The following is a 22288-nucleotide window of genomic DNA, read 5'->3' on the forward strand; positions in this document are numbered from 1 at the left end:
GACATGGTGGGCTGAAGGGCCTGTTACCACGCTGTATCATTCAACCTCTCAAAATAAAAACTCATTACAATCCAGTCCATCATTTACCCTCAGCCAATTGTCAGTGCATAAGATCTGATTTTTTTTTCTTATAGTTTCCTGTTTATGTTATAACTTAATGAAACCTTGCTTTCTCTGCTTCTCGTGCAGAGCAGAATGATCTTTAATATACTTTTTTCTCAGTTAAAAATAGTTGCCGATGTCGGAGTGCAGATAGTAATGAACCATTTCCTGTTTCGGTCCCAGCTCTGCCCTTCACCATTTGATAGATGATTCTGCAGACTCTGCGAGAGCAGTCAGATGCACGGCAGCACTGATATTTGGATTCAACCTCAACATCCGTGGACAAATTCCTCCTCATTATCAGGTACGGGAGTAATTTATTACCGTAGAGGACGAGCCTAGACGAACCTCATAGGTTTCAATGGGAGCAAAGATTTCTTTATAAAAACACCAAGTGCTGGATTACCTCAGCGGGTCAGGCAGCATCGGTGGAGAGAAGGGATAGGCGACTTTTCTCAGATAAGTTATGTCAGTCGTGTGTGTGAAGTACACTTCCATCTACACTTCACTTCACTTCACTTCAAGGCTACCAGCATAATCAGCGGCAGGCTGTGTCTCTAAAGTCTAAACTCCAAAGTCACATTCCAAATTACTGGTCCAGTTTAGGAAGGAACTGCAGATGCTGCTTTATACCAAAGATAGACACAAACAACAGGAATAACTCAAAGGGCCAGGCAGCATCTCTGGAGAAAAAGAAAAGGTGACGTTTTGGGTTGAGACCCTTCTTCAGACTGAGAGTCAGGGGAGAGGGAAATGAGAGATAAGAAAAGGTACGTAGAACAAATGAATGGAAGGTATGCAAACGGCCAAATGAAATACTGATTGAGAGTGATCAGCCATGATCGCATTGAATGGCGGTGCTGGCTCGAAGGGCTGAATGGCCTACTCCTGCACCTATTGTCTATTGTCTATTGTCTAAAGCCAGCAACGATGATCAAGGAAAGGTGGAGCTCTCAATGGTTCATTGTTGGCTGTGGAGAAGGTGATAACGATTGATACAAACAGTGAAACTAAGCAAGACAATAGTGAAACTAGTACGATGACTAGGGTGGGGAGGGATGGAGAGAGAGGGGATGCACGGGTTACTTGAAGTTAGAGATATCAAGAAAAGGTGAGGCCAATTGTAAATTGGAGGAACAGCATCTCATATTTCACTTGGGCAGCTTACAACCCAGCGGTATGAATATTGATTTCTCTATCTTCACTGGTTTACTCAGAGGACTCATTTCACTGTCGTCCTGCTTAGTTTCAGTGTTCGTAGTTCACAGTGGTGCAGCGGGTAGAGCCGCTGCCTCACAGTGCCACAGACCCGGGTTCCATCCTGACCTCGGGTACTGTATGTGTGGAGTCTGCACGTTCTCCCTGTGACCGCGTGCGTTTGCTCCTTGTGCTCCGGTTTCCTCCCACATCCCAAAGACATGTGGGTTTGTGGATTAATTGTCCTCTGTAAATTGCTCCTAGTGTGGAGGGAGTGGATGAGAAAGTGGGATAACATAGAACTAGCGTGAACGGGTGATTAATGGTTGGCGTGTAAATTGTCCCTAGTCTGTAGGATACTGCTAGTGTACGAGTGATCGCTGGCGAGTGTGCATGGTGGGCCGAAGAATTTGTTTCTATGCTGTATCTCTAAACTAAACTAAACTAAACCGATTTATTCAGTGATGACTGGCACTGTGTGCCACACTTGCAGGTTGTGAATAACTACACCACCACTCCCCTCTGTGTTAAATGTATTTTGTTAGCTAACTAATCATTCACTGGAAAAATTACCTGAAATCCATGTAGCCCGGTTGCTGACGTCCCATTGATGAAAGTGCTTTTAGACCCTGATGGCAGTTTCTAATTTTATACAACTTCATCAAATCTCACCACTGTTCTAAAGGAAACCATCCATTCCTCTCAAGAATAAATGTTCAGTCCTGGCATCGTCCTCATGAATCTCCATTATACTTATTCTTATGCATTTGCGAGCTGCAATTTTTTCTAATCTTGCCTTTCATTCTCTCTCTGCTCCTGATCAGTGTGAAATTCACCCAGTTTAATTCCCTCTCCAACTCATTCCTCTTTCTTAGGTTTATTTCTCACGTCCATCATTTGATAATTGCCACCCTTTGTCCAGTGTTGACAATTGTTATGTTAATAGCTACATATATGTATGTATGTGTGTGTGCGTGTGTGCGTGTGTGTGTGCGTGCGTGCGTGCATGTGTGTGTGCGTGTGTGTGGAGTATTGATTACATATTCTGTTGTGCTGCTGCAAGTAAATATTTAATTGTTCTGTTTGGGACGTATGACAATAATAGACAATAGACAATAGACAATAGGTGCAGGAGTAGGCCATTCAGCCCTTCGAGCCAGCACCGCCATTCAATGCGATCATGGCTGATCACTCTCAATCAGTACCCCGTTCCTGCCTTCTCCCCATACCCCCTCACTCCGCTATCCTTAAGAGCTCTATCCAGCTCTCTCTTGAAAGCATCCAACGAACTGGCCTCCACTGCCTTCTGAGGCAGAGAATTCCACACCTTCACCACTCTCTGACTGAAAAAGTTCTTCCTCATCTCCGTTCTAAATGGCCTACCCCTTATTCTTAAACTGTGGCCCCTTGTTCTGGACTCCCCCAACATTGGGAACATGTTTCCTGCCTCTAATGTGTCCAATCCCCTAATTATCTTATATGTTTCAATAAGATCCCCCCTCATCCTTCTAAATTCCAGTGTATTCAAGCCCAATCGCTCCAGCCTTTCAACATACGACAGTCCCGCCATTCCGGGAATTAACCTAGTGAACCTACGCTGCACGCCCTCCATAGCAAGAATATCCTTCCTCAAATTTGGAGACCAAAACTGCACACAGTACTCCAGGTGCGGTCTCACCAGGGCCCGGTACAACTGTAGAAGAACCTCTTTGCTCCTATACTCAACTCCTCTTGTTACGAAGGCCAACATTCCATTGGCTTTCTTCACTGCCTGCTGTACCTGCATGCTTCCTTTCATTGACTGATGCACTAGGACGCCCAGATCTCGTTGAACTCCCCCTCCTCCTAACTTGACACCATTCAGATAATAATCTGCCTTTCTATTCTTACTTCCAAAGTGAATAACCTCACACTTATCTACATTAAACTGCATCTGCCATGTATCTGCCCACTCACACAACCTGTCCAAGTCACCCTGCAGCCTTATGGCATCTTCCTCACAATTCACACTACCCCCCAGCTTAGTATCATCTGCAAATTTGCTAATGGTACTTTTAATCCCTTCGTCTAAGTCATTAATGTATATCGTAAATAGCTGGGGTCCCAGCACCGAACCTTGCGGTACCCCACTGGTCACTGCCTGCCATTCCGAAAGGGACCCATTTATCCCCACTCTTTGCTTTCTGTCTGTCAACCAATTTTCTATCCATGTCAGTACCCTACCCCCAATACCATGTGCCCTAATTTTTCCCACTAATCTCCTATGTGGGACCTTGTCGAAGGCTTTCTGAAAGTCGAGGTACACCACATCCACTGACTCTCCCCTGTCAATTTTCCTAGTTACCTCCTCAAAAAATTCCAGTAGATTTGTCAAGCATGATTTCCCCTTCGTAAATCCATGCTGACTCGGAATGATCCTGTTACTGCTATCCAAATGCTCAGCAATTTCGTCTTTTATAATTGACTCCAGCATCTTCCCCACCACTGATGTCAGACTAACTGGTCTATAATTACCCATTTTCTCTCTCCCTCCTTTCTTAAAAAGTGGGATAACATTTGCTATCCTCCAATCCACAGGAACTGATCCTGAATCTATAGAACATTGAAAAATGATCTCCAATGCTTCCACTATTTCTAGAGCCACCTCCTTAAGTACCCTGGGATGCAGACCATCAGGCCCTGGGGATTTATCAGCCTTCAGTCCCATCAGTCTACCCAAAACCATTTCCTGCCTAATGTGGATTTCCTTCAGTTCCTCCATCACCCTAGGTTCTCCGGCCCCTAGAACATTTGGGAGATTGTGTGTATCTTCCTCAGTGAAGACAGATCCAAAGTAACGGTTTAACTCGTCTGCCATTTTTTTGTTCCCCATAATAAATTCCCCTGCTTCTGTCTTCAAGGGACCCACATTTGCCTTGACTATTTTTTTCCTCTTCACGTACCTAAAAAAACTTTTGCTATCCTCCTTTATATTATTGGCTAGTTTACCCTCGTACCTCATCTTTTCTCCCCGTATTGCCTTTTTAGTTAACTTTTGTTGCTCTTTAAATGAGTGCCAATCCTCTGTCTTCCCACTCTTCTTTGCTATGTTATACTTCCTCTCCTTAATTTTTATGCTGTCCCTGACTTCTCTTGTCAGCCACAGGTGTCTCTTACTCCCCTTAGAGTCTTTCCGCCTCTTTGGAATAAATTGATCCTGCAACCTCTGCATTATTCCCAGGAATACCTGCCATTGCTGTTCTACCGTCTTCCCTGCTAGGGCCTCCTTCCAGTCAATTTTGGCCAGCTCCTGCCTCATGCCTCTGTAATCCCCTTTGCTATACTGTAATACTGACACTTCCGATTTTCCCTTCTGCCTTTCCATTTGCAGAGTAAAACTTATCATGTTGTGATCACTGCCTCCTAATGGCTCTTTTACCTCTAGTCCCCTTATCAGATCAGGATCATTACACAACACTAAATCCAGAATTGCCTTCTCCCTGGTAGGCTCCAGTACAAGCTGTTCTAAGAATCCATCTCGAAGGCACTCTACAAACTCTCTTTCCTGGGGTCCATTTCCAACCTGATTTTCCCAGTCTACCTGCATGTTGAAATCTCCCATAACCACCGTAGCATTACATTTTTTACACGCCAATTTTATCTCCTGATTCAACTTGCACCCTATGTCGAGGCTACTGTTCGGGGGCCTATAGATAACTCCCATTAGGGTCTTTTTACCCTTACAATTTCTCATTTCTATCCATACTGATTCAACATCTCCTGATTCTATGTCACCCCTTGCAAGGGAATGAATATCATTCCTTACCATCAGAGCAACCCTACCCCCTCTGCCCACCTGTCTGTCTTTTCTATACATTGTGTACCCCTGAATATTCAGTTCCCGGCCCTGGTCCTCTTGTAGCCATGTCTCAGTGATCCCTACAACATCATACTTGCCCATGACTAACTGAGCCTCAAGCTCATCCACTTTATTTTTTATACTACGCGCATTTAAGTACAACACTTTAACTTCTGTATTTACCTCCCCTCTCACATCGGTCACAATTGGCCTTGCCCTTAATTTCTTTTCCCCTCTTGACTTGAGTTCCAACTCTTGACTTGAGTTCCAACTCTTTTGTTAGTTTAGCTTAGAGATACAGTATGAAAACAGGCCCTTCAGCCCACTGAGTCCACACCAACCATCGCGATCACCTGTACACTGGTTCTATATTGTCCCACTTTCCCGCTCCCTACACACTAGGGGCAATTTACAGAGAGCAATTTACAGAGGCCAATTAACCTACAAATCTGCATGGCTTTGGAATCTGGGAAACAACAATAGCTCTCGGAGAAAACCCACGCAATCACAGAGAGAACGTACAAGCTCCATACAGACAGCACCCGTAGTCGGGATCAAACCCGGGTTTCTGGCGCTGTGAGGCAGCAACTCTACCGCTGCGCCACTGCGTTACTGAAATGTCCCCGATCCATGTAACCTGGGAACCACTTGTACTTCACAATTGTAAAACTATTTTCATGCTCCGCTGACTGTTTTATGTAACCAGTGGATCTGACCATCGTTCAAAAAAAAGTGGCCTCATCTCACAAAAAATGGAGTGGTTTTAGAATAAAATGCAGATCTTTGGGGAAAATGTGCCCAATTGCCCACAAGCTTTCAAAACAGAATTTTGTTAATTTATTAAATACACTGAAAAATTGTGCTTAATCACGTAGGAGTTAAGCATGATTAGTAGATCATAATGTCTCAAACAATACCCAGATGAAGTGCCTGGCCTAATGTGACCCAATGTAACTTTAATTGATCATTTTAATTGAGTGCAGAATGGCTCACAATTAACAGCAGGTAAGTAATTTGAGAGATAGTTTACCGATATCAGCCCAGCTCTGGATGGAGTTAGAAACAAGGAAAATATAGGGTAGGATATACATCAAACAATCTGAAGAAGGGTCCCGACCCAAAAACATCACCTATCCATGTTCTCCAGAGATGCTGCCTGACCCGCTGAGTTACTCCAGCACTCTGTGTCTTGGATGTTATTTGGACAGGAAAAGTTTTCCTCATCTCCGTTCTAAATGGCCTACCCCTTATTCTTAAACTGTGGCCCCTGGTTCTGGACTCCCCCAACATTGGGAACATGTTTCCTGCCTCTAACGTGTCCAACCCCTTAATAATCTTATATGTTTCAATAAGATCCCCTCTCATCCTTCTAAATTCCAGTAGTATAAGAAAATAACTGCAGATGCTGGTACAAATCGATTTATTCACAAAATGCTGGAGTAACTCAGCAGGTCAGGCAGCATCTCGGGAGAGAAGGAATGGGTGACGTTTCGGGTCGAGACCCTTCTTCAGACTGATGTCGGGGGTGGGACAAAGGAAGGATATAGGTGGAGACAGGAAGATAGAGGGAGATCTGGGAAGGAGGAGGGGAAGGGAGGGACAGAGGAGCTATCTGAAGTTGGAGAAGTCGACGTTCATACCACCGGGCCGCAAACTGCCCAGGCGAAATATGAGGTGCTGCTCCTCCAATTTCCGGCGGGCCTCACTATGGCACTGGAGGAGGCCCATGACAGAGAGATCAGACTGGGAATGGGAGGGGGAGTTAAAGTGCTGGGCCACCGGGAGAAGCCCAGTCACTCCAGTCTTTCAACATACGACAGTTCTGCCATTCCGGGAATTAACCTAGTAAACCTACGCTGCACGCCCTCAATAGCAAGAATATCCTTCCTCAAATTTGGAGACCAAAACTGCACACCGTACTCCAGGTGCAGTCTCACTAGGGTCCTGTACAACTGCAGAAGGATCTCTTTGCTCCTATACTCAACTCCTCTTGTTATGAAGGCCAACATTTCACTGGCTTTCTACACTGCCTGCTGCACCTGCATGCTTCCTTTCAGTGACTGATGCACTAGGACACCCAAATCTCGTTGTACGTCCCCTTTTCCTAACTTGACACCATTCAGATAATAATCTGCCTTCCTATTCTTATCACCATAGTGGATAACCTCACACTTATACACATTAAACTGCATCTGCCATGCATTCATCCACTCACACAACCTGTCCAAGTCACCCTGCAACCTCATAGCATCTTCCTCACAGTTCACACTGAATGTTGATGTACTGAGGAATCTTGGGTTTCAAGTCCATTGTTCCCTGAAAGTGACAACACGGATAGATAGGGTACTGAGGAAGATCTTTGTATGTCAGGTCATAGGATATGAATGTTGCATCAATATGTTAGAACTTTACAAAACACTGGACTCTAGGATGTAGTTCTCGTCACCATACTACAAGAAAGATATGGTTGGGTGAGAGACAGTGCAGAGGAGATTCACCAGGATCTTGCCTGCATTGGAGGACTTTAATTACGGGGAGAGATTGGATTGATTGGGAATGTTTTCCCTGGAAAGACGAAGGCCGAGGGATGGCCTGATTGAGGTGGATGTAATTGTAAAAGGAATAGATATGGTAGATATTCAGAATCGTTTTCTCATGCTACAGGTATCAAAAATAAGAGGGCATGGGTTTACGGTGAAAGGAAGGGGTTTTAAAGGCAATTTGAATGGAACATTTTTTTACAGAGTGGTTGATATTGACTGCACTGCCAGAGGAGGTGGGAGAGTTAGATACAATCACTATATTTAACGGATATTTGGACTGGCACTTAAATAGGCCAGGAAGAGAGGATACAGGCCTAATGCGAGCAAAAGGGATGAGTGTAGATGGACTAAAAGGTCAACATGGTGATAGTGGGCCGAAGGGCCCATTTCTGTGCTGTCCAACTATGATCCTGAATACATAGGACATTGAGCAGCACAGCACAGGACCAGGTCCTTTGGCCCACAATGTCCGTGTCGAGTATGATGCCAAGATAAACTCACCTCATCTGCCTGCACATGATCCATATTTCCCCATCTCCAGCATATATCCACGTGCCTATCTGAAAGCTTCCTAAACGCCATTATCGTATATCTGCCACCACCTGGCAGTGTGCTCCTGGCCCCTACCACCCTCTGTGTGTAAAACCTGCCATGTGCATCTCCTTTAAACTTTGCCCCTCTCGACTTAAAGCTATGAAGCTTTACATAGATTTACAGAATGGGTCTTATCACTTTTTAAAAATCTCTCTGTAAAATTTCTGCAGAATTCTATAGAAAGCAGATGCCAAAATGGCATAGACATGCTGGTGATAGTTACTATTACTGATGCGTGGCAAGTGAAGGTCACTGTTCCAGAACCTGCGTACCAGTGCGTGCGTGAAATGATAAACACATTTCTAAAAGACGAGAGAGTTGGTTAAAAATATCGTCACAGCAATATAAACCCAACTCTCCAAACCCTTCTCCATCGAGAAGTACATCCATTTGTCTTTTCTATCCAACGAGGTTGCTCCTTCCAATATATTTTCCTGGTAATATGCTTGCAGTATACCTATTCATTGCATGAAAGGTTTTCTATTTAATTTTGGTAATACTGTGTGGAAACAGGTCCTTTGGAACAACTTGCCCACGCCGATCAACATGTCCTATCTACACTAGTATAAGAAAATAACTGCAGATGCTGGTACAAATCGAAGGTATTTATTCACAAAATGCTGGAGTAACTCAGCAGGTCAGGCAGCATCCCACCTGCCTGCGTCAGAGAGAAGGAATAGGCGACGCTTCGGGTCAAGACCCTTCTTCAGACTGATGTCAGGGGGGCGGGACAAAGGAAGGATATAGGTGGAAACAGGAAGATAGAGGGAGATCTGGGAAAGAAGAGGGGAAGAGAGGGACAGAGGAACTATCTAAAGTTGGAGAAGTCGATGTTCATACCACTGGGCTGCAAGCTGCCCAGCAAAATATGAGGTGCTGTTCCTCCAATTTCCGGTGGGCCTCACTATGGCACTGGAGGAGGCCCATGACAGAAAGGTCAGACTGGGAATGGGAGGGGGAGTTGAAGTGCTCGGCCACCGGGAGATCAGTTTGGCCAATGCGGACCGAGCGCATGTGTTGAGCGAAGCGATCGCCGAGCCTGCGCTTGTTTTCGCCGATGTAAATAAGTTGACATCTAGAGCAGCGGATGCAATAGTCACACCTGCCCATGTTTGGCCCATTTCCCCTCTAAACCTCTCCTAGCCATGTACATATCTAAATGTTTCTTAAATGTTGCAATAGTACCTACCTCAACTACCTCCTCTGACAGTTTGTTCCATACACCCACCACCCTTTGTGTGAAAAAGTTGCCCCTCAGGTTCCTATTAAATCTATTCCCCCTCACCTTAAACCTATATCCTCTGGTTTCTCAATTCCCCTACTCTGGGCAAGAGTCTCTGTGCTTTTACCTGAACTATTGCTCTCATGATATTGTACGCATCTGTAATAGGTATTAACCTTTTCTCAATTTCCTTCATCATTTTAAAATTTCATTTAGATTACCTTTAAGGCTTTAGGGCCTGAGCTATAGGCAGTGGTTGAGCAGGCTAGGACTTTATTCCTTGGAGCGCAGGAGGATGAGATTTGATCTTATAGAGGTGTATGTTCATGAAGGGACTAACTAGGGTAGATACAGTACATAGTCTTCTACCCAGGGTAGGGGAATCAAGAACCAGACGACATAGGTTTAAGTTGGGAGGGGGAAAGATTTAATAGGAATCTGAGGGGCAACTTTTTCACATGGAGGGTGATGGGTAAATGGAACGAGCTGCCAGAGGAGATAGTTGAGGCATGCTATAAGTTGAGGCATAGTACCATAACTACATTTAAAAGATATTTGGACAGGTACAAGGATAGGAAATGTTTAGAGGGATATGGGCCAAACGTAGGCAGGTGGGATTAGTGTAGATGGGGCATCTTGGTCAGCGTGGTTAAGTTGAGTTGAAGAGCCTGTTTCCAACTGTATGACTCTAAATGGCTTCCTTTCTAAAGGAATTCTTAACATCTCCACTTAATGAGCTGATGTCCACATTCACCAAGTTCGGTATTGGTATTAGTTTGTGTAGGAAGGAACTGCAGATGCTAGTTTATACTGAAGATAGGCACAAAGTGCTGGAGTAACTCAGCTGGTCAGGCAGCATCTGTGGAGAAAAAGGATAGAGAAAAAGAAAAAGGTTGGAATTTTTCTTCAGACTGCCATCTGTCTATCTGACAGTGCCTATCTTTGGTATTAGTTTGTTACTTGAGTCCTGTGACTTTAGACTTTAGAGATACAGCGCATAAACAGGCCCTTCGGCCCACTGAGTCAGCGCCAACTAGCAATCCCCATAAACTATCCTGCACCCTAAGGACAATTAACCTACAAGCCTGTACGTCTTTGGAGTGTGGGAGGAAACCAGAACACCCGGAGAAAACCCATGCGGTCACAGGGATAACATACAAACTACGCACAGACAGCACTGGTAGTCAGGATCGAACATGGGTCTCTGGTGCTGTAAGCCAGCAACTCTATCACTGCGCCGCCGTGCCGATCTGTAGAGGAGTTATTGGTTCATTTTGCCATTATGATTTTTTCCTCGCTTAGGTCACATTACTACCAACTGGATGCTCAGGTGAAGTCATGGAATTTGCATGCAGTCACATTGTGTACAATCCCGAAAACGCGGCTCCCACAAATGGCAGAAACAGGCGCTGTGGTAAGTGCTGACTAAATGGTTGTTGAAGGATGGTTTTTCTGGTCTACTAAATATCTCTGTGGATCAATAACTCACTTTACCTTTAGTTACTTTAGTTTAAAGATATAGCACGGAAACAGGCCCTTTGGCCCATCGAGTCTGCGCTGACCAGCGATCCCCGTACACTAGCACTATCCTATACACTAGGGACAATTTACAATTTTTACCAGAGCCAATTAACCTGCAAACCTGTATATCTTTGGAGTGTGGGAGGAAACTGGAGCACCCGAAGGAAACCCACGCAGTCACTGGGAGAATGTACAAACAAAGTACATACAGCACCCGAGGTCAGGATCAAACCTGGTTTTCCAGCGCTGTGACAACAATACTGCTGCACCACTGTGCCGCTACTTATCATATCATATCATATATATACAGCCGGAAACAGGCCTTTTTCGGCCCTCCAAGTCCGTGCCGCCCAGTGATCCCCGTACATTAACACTATCCTACACCCACTAGGGACAATTTTTACATTTACCCGCCAATTAACCTGCATACCTGTACGTCTATGGAGTGTGGGAGGAAACCGAAGATCTCGGAGAAAACCCACGCAGGTCACGGGGAGAACGTACAAACTCCTTACAGTGCAGCACCCGTAGTCAGGATCGAACCTGAGTCTCCGGCGCTGCATTCGCTGTAAAGCAGCAACTCTACCGTAGAGGCCATGTCTAATGTGTGTGGGGAAAGGTAGCTGATATCAAGTTTCCTGTAATTAGCTTAGCATTCGTGAATGAACATTTAAAGATTGTACCACTTACTTATCTATTCCATTTTTAAGTCAAGACATTTTCATTTAGCACCCAACTGTGTTCTTCCTTTGCGGTTCCTTAGAGTTAAGATGACACATAGAACATGGAACAGTACAGCACTGGAACAGGCCCTTCAGCCCATAATGTCCCTGCCAAATATGATGCCAAGAAAAACTAATCTCATCTGCCTGTACATAATCCATATTCCTCCATTCCCTGCATTTGCATGTGCCTATCTAAAAGCCTTTTAAACACTACCATTGTATCTGCCTCTCCCACCACCCCTGGCAGCACGTTCCAGGCTCCCACCATCCTCTGTATAAGAAAAATATCCCACACATCTCTTTAAAACATTGCCCCTCTCCCCTTAGAGCTATGCCTTCCAGTCTTTGATATTTCCTCCATGGGGGAAAGGGTCTGACTGTCTACGCTATCTACGCCCCTCATCATTTTATATACTTCTGTCAGATCTTCCCTCAATTGCTGGCGTTCCAGAGAAAACAATCCAAGCTTCATTCCAATCCTGTTCTGAGATTGACAATGAGGTGAATGTGAGACTGCCACCTCGGGCTCAGATGGGCAAGAGGTGCTGTTCAAGGAAATTGGGGAGACACTGTGGGAGGAGATTTGTTGTTCCACCAGGTGCGCTGGGGTTCTGTGTTCTCCTCACAGAATCACTCACATTTGTAAGGCGGTGCGCTTGGTATGTCAAACAGGACAGGACCTACACAGTACATGGTAGGGCCCTAGAGAGTGTTGTAGAGCAGGGACACATGGGGTTAGAGGTACACAATTCCCAGAAAGTGACTACACCATGGGGTGGCATAACGGTAGAGTCGCTGCCTTACAGCGCCAGAGACCTGGGTTCAATCCCAACTACAGGCGCCTGCCTGTACGGTGTTTGTACATTCTCCCTGTGTTTGCGCCTGTTTTCTCCAGGTGCTCCAGTTTCCTCCCACACTCCAAAAACTTATGGGTTTGTAGGTTAATTGGCTTTGGTAAGTTGTAAAATTGTCCCTAGTGCGTGCAGGTGATCACTGGTTGGCGTAGACTCGGTTAGCCGAATTGCCTGTTTCTGTGCTGTATCTCTAAAGTCTCAACTCTAAAGGTAGATAGGGTGGCGAAGAAGCTGACACCCTGACTTTCATCGATAAATGTATTGATTACAGGAATTGAGGCATTATGTTCTAGGTGTACATCACGTTGGTGGTACTCTATAGAGTACCATGTGCACTTATAGTCATCCAGCGATGGGAAAGATATCATTAAGCCGGAAAGGGTGCAGAAAAGAGTCACCAGGATGCTATCAGGACTGGAGGGATTGAGTTATAGGCAGAGGCTGGATAGGCTTGGTCATTTTTCCTTGGAATGTAGGAGATTGAGATGAAACCTTATATGCACAATCATAAGGTGAATTGTCACAGTCTTTCTGTGAGATTAGAGGAATCCAGATCTGGAGGATAGAGGTCAAAAGTGAAAAGGGAAAGATTTAAAAGAGACCTAAGAGGCAATTTCTTCACCTCGAGGGTGGTGAGTTGATGGAATGAGCTGCCAGGTGAAGCTGTGGAGGCGGGTACAATGGTGATGTTTAAAAGGTGCATCGGTAGAAAGTGTAGTTTAGTAAATGTCAAAGACTAGAGCTTTCAAGTGAGAGAGGCAAAATTTAAAGGACATGTGAAGGGCAGGTGTTTTTAAGATAGAGAGAGGTGGGTGCCTAGAATGTGCTGCCAGGTGTGATGGTGGAGGCAGATATAACAGAGGCTTTGAAGAGGCTTTTAGGTAGTCACATGGATCTGCAGGGAATGCAAGGATATGGATCACGTGCAGGCAGAGATTATTTTCACCAGACATCATGTTCTGCATGACAGTGTGGGCCGAAGTACCAGCTCCTCTGCTGGTACTGTTCTACCTTGTCCACAGCACATCTAGTACATGTGGTGGCAGTGTATAATCGTTTTACTTTGATTGGTGTAGCTTTGACCAAATCAAACCATGGAAAGTTGAAGAATGACGTTGCTATTCTGATAGCTCAATTGATGTTCTTAAATCCTTTGTTTCTCTTATTTCTATAAATTGTGCAGTGTATCTTCTCAAGAATTTCAACACACAATTTTAATTCTTGTTGAATCACTTACCAGATGAACATTTTAAAACCTGCCATGCCAAAATTCCTTTATTCAGTGGACGTCAGACAGCATCTATGGAGGGAATTGACAGAAGACATTTTGGATCAGGACCCTTCTTCAGACTGATCAGACTGAAAATTCCCCATCAGTCTGAAGAAGGGTCCTGACCCAAAATGTCATCAGTCCATTCCCTCCACAGATGCTGCCTGACTCGTTGTGTTCTTCCTGCACTTTGTGTTCTGATAAAGATTCCAGCATCTGCAGTTCCTCGTCTCTCTCTCTCTCTCTCTCTCTCTCTCTCTCTCTCTCTCTCTCTCTCTCTCTCTCTCTCTCTCTCTCTCTCTCTCTCTCTCTCTCTCTCATCCTTGATCTCTATTTAACTCCATCCAGTAGAATTTTATCTTCACTGGGATAAAATCTCTCTTTTTTTTCTCACAATCCCACCAGTGACAAAATCTCACAACAGTCATGTTTAAGGCTCATGCTTGGAGAATTAGATTGGAGACGTTTCTGAAGTCATTAATTACTGTAGCTGATAAAGTGGAAAGAAAATTCTATGAAGAAGCTGAAAGATTAGTTGGAAAACGTAGAGACCTGTTTTACAAGTGGAATTTCCACCCCTTGTCACAAGTGTCACCGCCAGAGTAACATTACTCTTGCGGTTGAATTTGTTCAAAGATTTGTGATTAAACCTTCTGAGGTTTATCAGCAGATGTGATACAGTGTCTTCCTGTTACCTCCGCTCGAAATTTACAACCCAGTCTAAGGAGGTGAGATTTTCTCGTTAGTGCCTCAATATCCCCAGGCTTCTTTTGGTTGCACGAAGCAACTGCAGAAAGTTTGTGAACGTATTGCCACTTGTGTGTTGTTGAAATCATCAGCGTAACTACGTTGTTGTATATCCAATGCAAATCCTTTACTGGAATAACTTCAGTAAGGACCTTGGCATGGACAATTTGCATCAGCATGTATTTTCTGTAGAAGTTACAGAACTTTCAGGCACGAAACCATGGATTATATTTGATGGGGAACCACCATTGTAGAAGACCATTTGCCCAGGGGAGACATGGGCTTCCTGGCACCTGCTTCTTTGGTTATTAGACACGTGTTATAATAAACGTTCCAGTACCTGCCCAGACTATTCATCACCATAAACAAGCTGCCACTAGCACTAACTAGACATCACCAATACACTCTCCACCCTCCCATTCTCACTCACCACGGCAAGCACTGAATATTCCACCACATCTGCTTTGGCCTTCCATGCTGTTTGATACCCATGCTATAACCTTATAACGTCAGTCATTTAATGCTACAGAATATTCACTCACATGGATAGGCAACATTTCAGGTCAGGATCCTTCTTCTGTCTGAAGAAGTACCGGACCCAAAGCAATGCTTATCTATATTCTCCTAAGATGCTGCCTGACTTGCTGAATTACTCTAGCACTCTGTGACTCCTTTTGTAAACCAACAACTGCAGTTCCTTGTTTCTACTCATCTATCCTTATCTCCCACTTCTTATCTTTTCATCTCTGGCCTTAATCCAACCATCTGCCTATCAAAAAAAAGCCCAGCTGTATCCACCTATCACTTGCCAGGATTTGTCCCACCCCCACCTCTCTTCCAGCTTCCTTCACTCCCCCACCAAATCAGTCTAAAGGGGGGGTCCTGACTGGAAACATCACCTCTCCATGTTCTCCAGAGAAGCTGCCTGACCCGCTGAGTTATCCCAACACTTTGTGTCTGTTTTTCTGGTAAACCAGCATCTGCAGGTCCTTGTGTCTCCATCCAAACCAACCCCTGGCGTTCCCACTGCTGGTCACCCCATCAATGCCATTCTACTCTTGATGCCCAACCATGTTCGAGACCAACCCTCACCACCGATAACGTTGACATCCATCCCCGCAGACTTCAGTTGTCTCCACAATGCAGGGCGTGTTCCCCATTGAAGCTCAGGCAGCGTGGAGCTTGTGAAAGAAAGGCCAGTTTTCACACTAGGTATACAAGGCCTGCCCTGGTCTGTATGATGCAATGGGCCAGATGAATGAACCTGCTTTAATACTGAGGCTCCTCACACACAACAGGTGTGGGTCCCCCAAGCCGCACTGTTAAAGTGCTTGTGCTTCTTTAGATGCTGTGGGATCTCTGGTCCATTGTTTATGCAGTTTTATCACAACCCATGAAAATACTGTTAACAAATGTATGACTTTTTTCTCATTTTATTCAAAGACAATAAATAGAATTATGAGGGGAATAGATAGGGTAGGCAGTCAGAACCTTTTTCCAAGGATGGAAAAATCAAATACTGCAAAGCATAGCTTTAGGGAGAGAAGGACAAAGTTTAAAGGAGATGTACGCAGCAACTGTTTATACACAGAAGGTGGTGGGTGCCTGGAATATGCTGCCAGGGTTGGCGGTTGAGGCAGACACAATAGCAGCATTTAGGAAGCTTTTGGATAAGTACATGGATGTGCAGAGGACGGAGAGATAGATGGGCTGAATGACCTAATTCTGCTCCTATGGCTTATGAATTTATGAATGTATATAGATAGTGCACGGGTAGATAAGAGGTGGTCTAAGCATTATGTTTGGCACAGACATTGTGGGCCGAAGGGCCTGTTCTTGAACTGCACTGTTCTATGTTCTATATTCCAAACTAACTTTCTATTTCAGATCCTGTTGAAAATCAAACTTATTCAAACACAAACCTCAGAGCCTTGCCACCACAGAGTCAAGGTAGTGTCCATGAATATGACAACCGTTTCTTGGTATCGTCTCTGGCTGGGAAGGAATGTCTCTACGCCACAGTGCCAAAGGCCGCACACAGGAGGAACCAGGCAAGGATTCAAGGGCCTCCAGTTGCAGCCAGAACGTTACAGCATCCAGGTAAAGCCTTCATGTTGGCCTCTGGTCTATTTGGGTACAACAGCAACTCTCCCACTGTGCCTTTGATCGCAACCAGTTCTGATATCCTCCTCTTCTTGATTATGTTTCTTTTTTTAATGCTAATGCACCTCCTGAAAACCTGCCAGGCCATGCTGTGTAATTACAATGACAATAGACAATAGACAATAGACAATAGGTGCAGGAGTAGGCCATTCAGCCCTTCGAGCCAGCACCGCCATTCAATGCGATCATGGCTGATCACTCTCAATCAGTACCCCGTTCCTGCCTTCTCTCCATACCCCCTCACTCCGCTATCCTTAAGAGCTCTATCCAGCTCTCTCTTGAAAGCATCCAACGAACTGGCCTCCACTGCCTTCTGAGGCAGAGAATTCCACACCTTCACCACTCTCTGACTGAAAAAGTCATGATAAATGTCTCTGCTGGTGTGTGGCACAGTGGCACAGCGGTAGAGTTGTTGCCTTACAACACCAGAGAGTCGGGTTCGATCCTGACTACAGGCGCTATCTGTAAGGAGTTTGTACATTCTTCCTGTGACCACGTGGGTTTTCTTCGAGTGCTCCGGTTTCCTCCCACACTCCAAAGTCACGGTTAAGGGATGCAAGCTTATGTTTTATAAATGCTCAAAAGGACACAAAGTGCTGGAGTAACTCGGCAGGTCGGGCGGTATCTCTGGAGAACATGGTTAGATGCCTTTTCAGGTCAAGACCCTAGATTTTTCTAAATATTTAACTTGCATAAACCAAAGACAACTGAAAGAGGTGAGGTTTGTAGGTTAAATAATATAAGAAAATAACTGCAGATGCTGGTACAAATCGATTTATTCACAAAATGCTGGAGTAACTCAGCAGGTCAGGCAGCATCTCGGGAGAGAAGGGATGGGTGACGTTTCGGGTCGAGACCCTTCTTCAGGTTTGTAGGTTAATTGGCTTTGGTAAAAATTGTGTAGGATAGTGCTAGAGTACAGAGTGGTCGCTTGTCGGCGTTGACTCAGTGGGCTGAGGGGAATGTTTCCATGCTGCATTTCTGAAGTCTAATGTCCAAAGTCTAAAGCTGCATGTGCGGTACAATTTTACAGCAGTCAGAAAAGAACAAGAGCAGACGTTTGTCAAATTGGGTGCTTATGATGAGACAGATTTTGTCACATACACGTGGACGATCCTTCGTGGTGACAACAGAGTCTGGGGAGTATATCACTTGCCAAATCTGCCTTGCATTAACAATCAAAGCAACAGCCATGTTTCAAGGAGTCATAGAGCCATGCAGCATGGAAACAGGCCCCTTGGCCCAACTTGCCCACACCGACCAAACTTGCCCCATTTACATTTGTTCACATGCCTACATTTGGCCTATATCCCTCTAAAGTCTAAACCTATCCTATCCATGTACTTGACTAAGTGTTTCTTAAACATTGTGATAGTGCCTGAAAGTATAAGTTTAACATGAGTTGCGGGGAGCAGGAGGAGGGCAAAGATGAAATACAGCTTAGCAACCGTACAACAGACTGTGCAGGTGCTTCCTGAACTGTCTGTAGCTAATCTTACAAGAGTCAGATACTGGACAAAGTCACAGTTAACAGCTGGCAAGTTTAGGTTTTATAAATATACAAAAAGACACAAAGTGCTCAGTGGGTCAGGCAGCATCTCTGGAGAACGTGGATAGGTGATGTTTCGGGTCAAACCCCAAGACTTTATAATTGTTTAACTTACATAAACCAAAGACAACTGGGAAAGGTGAGGTAAGGCAATGTTTTGAAGAGCAACAAAGATTAAGTTAGCAAGCATACTGTGCAGTGTCCACAATTCAATTCCGTGTGTATGTCGGGAGGAGGATGAGGGTAAACAGGGCTTGTTTTCAGAAAAAAAAGCTTAACAGAAAATCAGTAGGAAATAATAGTGAAAAGTCTGAAGAAGGGTCCTGACCCAAAACGTTTCCTATCCATGATCTCCAGAGATGTTGCCTGTGTTTATTTTATATGCTTCACATTTTGTTCATTTTCAGCATCAGGGCGTTGGTAGTAAGGCCAATATTCATTGCCTGCCCCTGCCTGCCCATGAGAAAATGCTGGTGTGTCTCCATGGTCCTTCTTCAATACCTGGACTTCACTAGGGAGTGGATCTCACAGTTGATCTATAGTTTATGTTTGGGGAACACTCAGCTCGACTTCTTTGGTACAAACTCAACGCAATTACTGATGAAGTCTGTGCTGGCAGTGGCATACTCATTTAGTTTGGCCACTGAGTCCTTGACTGCTGCCGAGAATGAAGGGCGGGGGGGGGGGGGGGGGGGTGGAGGGGGGGTGGAGGGGGCAGCCGGAGGGGGTCGAGATCTTCCTCCTCTGACTGACACTGGTGAACCATGAATATTATGATCTCTTGTGGTTTCTATTATGTTCTGAACCCTTTTCTCGTACTTGATATCAGACAATGAAGACACCCAGGCACCTCCTCTACCTCCACGCCTCAGTGACAGGAAGCCTAACGTCGGCTCTGCACATCAACTCTGTACAACGCTACCAGCCAGACCGTCTTCACATTCCCGGGTCCCTCCACCTCGGCCCAAGAGGAGTAAGCTAACGGCAGTCAAAACATTAGATTCTTAAAATAACTGAATTCTGCAAATTATATTGCTTATATCCCAGTCCAGACCTTTTTTCCAGGGTGGAAATGTCATAGACTAGGGGGCATAGCTTTAAGGTGAGAGGGGCAACGTTTAAAGGATAGAGAAAATGTAGAAACAAAGAATGGCAGATGTTGGTTAATGCACAAAAGGACACAAAGTGCTGGAGTAACTCAGCAGCTCATGCAGCATCCCTGGAGAACATGGATGGGTTACATTTCGGGTTGGGACCTTTCTTCAGACTTCTGGTCTGAAGAAGGGTCTTGACCTGAAACATCACCTATGCATGTTCTCCGGGGATGCTGTCTGACCCGCTGAGTTCCTCCAACACATTGTGTCCTTTAAAGTTTGAAGGAGATATATGAAGCAGGTTTTCACATGGACAGTGGTGCCAGGGGAGGTGGTGGAGGCAAATACGATGGTGGTGTTTAAGAAGCTTTTAGATAGGCACAAGGATATGTAGGGAATGGAGGAATACAGATCATGTGCAGGCAGAGAAGATGAATTTAACTTGGCTTCATGTTTGGCATGGACATTGTGGGCCGAAGGCCCTGTTTCTGTGTTGTACTATTCTTTGTATAGATGTACTTTGAAGGATATTTCATTTGCATTAAAGGACACTGTCATTCTTAGAAAAATGGCTGAATTAATACAACTGTGCTTTTAATTAACATGGATTTGGTCAAGAATTTCAGTCATAATTTCAGATTATTACATATACTTAAATGCCTACAGTAAAGAGGTGCTGAGACATTCCTTGAAGCTATTCAGAATAAACGGACATACCTTTAGAATGGAAATGAGGAAGAATTTCTTTAGCCAGAGGGTGGAGAATCTGCAGAATTCATTGGCACAGACGGCAGTGGATGCCAAAGCATTCGGTATTTTTAGAGTGAAAATTGATAGGTTCTTGATTAGTAAGGATGTCAAAGATTACAGGGAGAAGATAGGAGAATGGGGATGAGGGAAGAATAGATTAGCCATGATGGAATAGCGGAGCAGATTCGATGAGCTGAATGGCGTAATTCTACACCTAAGCATTATGGTCTTACTCACTGCTGGGGCTAAGGGGTAAAAATTTGCTGCCCCTCCTAATTCCAAGAATGGACCACCAGGTGACTCTCTCCACAATGTAGCTCACACTTCCGCTCTAATCACTCTGTAATGCTGTGCTTAAGACAATAATAATTGATCGTATTTTAGGCTTTTAAACCTTCTAATCAAGTATTTTCTCACAGTTTCACCGCCCTCAAAGAACTCCACTTCCAACGTGAATGGGAAAGCCAATATAAATGTGGTTTCCCTTAACCTGGGAAAGTTGGTGGAGATCGATAGTGGTGAGTAGATAACTAGGCCCATTGCCCTCTCGTGTGTAAAAGTAATGGGCAACCATAACTTCATTTAAAATTAGTAAGCCACCATAGAAACTTCAGACACACATTTGCTGCTTCTTTGAGCAGATAATTATATAACAAATTAGTCAAGAATTGATGTGCCAATCTGTTCTGCGGGATACAGCCTTACCAAATCTGCCACACGTTATGTAATTGTCTCCATTCTGTGGCTGTAAATAACGAGGCCATATATACAGGAAGGAAGACGTATTTATAAAGTCCATTGACCTGTTTCTCAGAATAATCTTCAGGAATCTTTATATAATACTAGATCAGGTGGACCCGTTGTGCCCAAACCTCTCCTGCATTGGTGCAGCACCCTCTCCTCCCCCACTCCCCCCTCCCCCTCCTCTCCCTTTCCTCCCTCCCCCCACTCACTCACTCCATCCCCCCTCAACCCCCCTCCTCCCCTCCCCCACTCACCCACTCCATCCCCTTAACCCCCCAAAATTCTCTTGCATTGGTCTAGCACGCACCCCTCCCCCACTCCCCCCTTCCCCCCTCCCCTCCCCCCCTCACCCACTCCATCTCCCCTCAACCCCCCTTATCCTCCCCTCCCCCCCCTCCCCCCATCCCACCCGCCGTTTGCACCATTGCAAATTCAAAATATGTAAGTCGAAGCATCGTACGTCGGGGAGCATCTGTATTAGATCAACGGGCCCCAACTGCGCACGCATAGACCTTCTCCCATTGTGATGTCGAAAACCCAGCTCGGCGGCGAAGGCCATCTTGTTTGACCCTCTGCCGCCGCGCTGCACCATGGGAGTAAGGTCAGGCACAGGGCACGCCGGGACGAGCGCCGGTCCTTCCAGTGGGGGGAACGCATTTATTGAAGTTTATTCAGTAGCAGCGGCATCTGGAAGGCTCAGCAGACTCCCCCCTCCTCATTGGCCGCCACTCCCATCCCTCTGGTGGGTCTCGCCCCCGGCGGCCTTTGTGGGTCGTTTTCGCTGTAGGGATCAACGGGAACAAACATACGGGGAAAACAAAAGGGAACAAACAAACGGGAACAAACATACGGGGCAAACAAACGGGGGAACAAACAAGACAAGATTTTAGTAATATATATAAGTTGCCCAAAAAAGCAGCAACTGTGGGTCTGAGGTTTCTGTGGCGGGCTCATACTGTGAATGAATGCTGATTTTAAAACAGGCAGCAATTTATTCTATGCTTATTCATATAATACAGGAAGTCATTTGACCTTGAAATTCTGTCCTGTAGCACAATGTTTCTGTGCAGTTCATGACTCATTCAGATTGTAAAGCCACGTAAGTGCCACGTTTTTCTTATTGTGCACCCTTGGTATATGTGAAAGAGGTCTCCATCCATGCCAGTCATGTTAAACAATGCATCATACATGTTTCGATGAATGGTTGTGCAAAATATTCTACACAAATATTCTGCCCAGCATACTGAAACAGGCCATAACTCTACACATCTACTTCCTCAGAAGGCTTAGGAAATTTGCCATGCCCCCGACAACTCTCACCAACTTCTACAGATGCGCCGTAGAAAGCATTTTATCAGGATGCGTAGTCAATCAC

General features: G+C 45.0%; 1 protein-coding gene across 1 annotated transcript in view; it reads left to right on the forward strand.

Moving 5' to 3' along the window:
- Positions 1-321: 321 nt before the first annotated feature.
- The window catches only part of LOC144602123 (circularly permutated Ras protein 1), a 43796-nt gene continuing 21829 nt past the window's right edge, over positions 322-22288 (forward strand). The window contains exons 1-5 of the mRNA XM_078414839.1: positions 322-406; positions 10799-10910; positions 16501-16713; positions 19155-19298; positions 20589-20687. Of these exons, the coding sequence (XP_078270965.1) occupies positions 10835-10910; positions 16501-16713; positions 19155-19298; positions 20589-20687 (532 nt within the window). The 5' untranslated portion in view covers positions 322-406; positions 10799-10834. The remainder of the gene's footprint in view (positions 407-10798; positions 10911-16500; positions 16714-19154; positions 19299-20588; positions 20688-22288) is intronic.

This window comes from Rhinoraja longicauda, chromosome 18 (assembly GCF_053455715.1).
Source record: "Rhinoraja longicauda isolate Sanriku21f chromosome 18, sRhiLon1.1, whole genome shotgun sequence".
Lineage (NCBI taxonomy): Eukaryota > Metazoa > Chordata > Chondrichthyes > Rajiformes > Arhynchobatidae > Rhinoraja > Rhinoraja longicauda.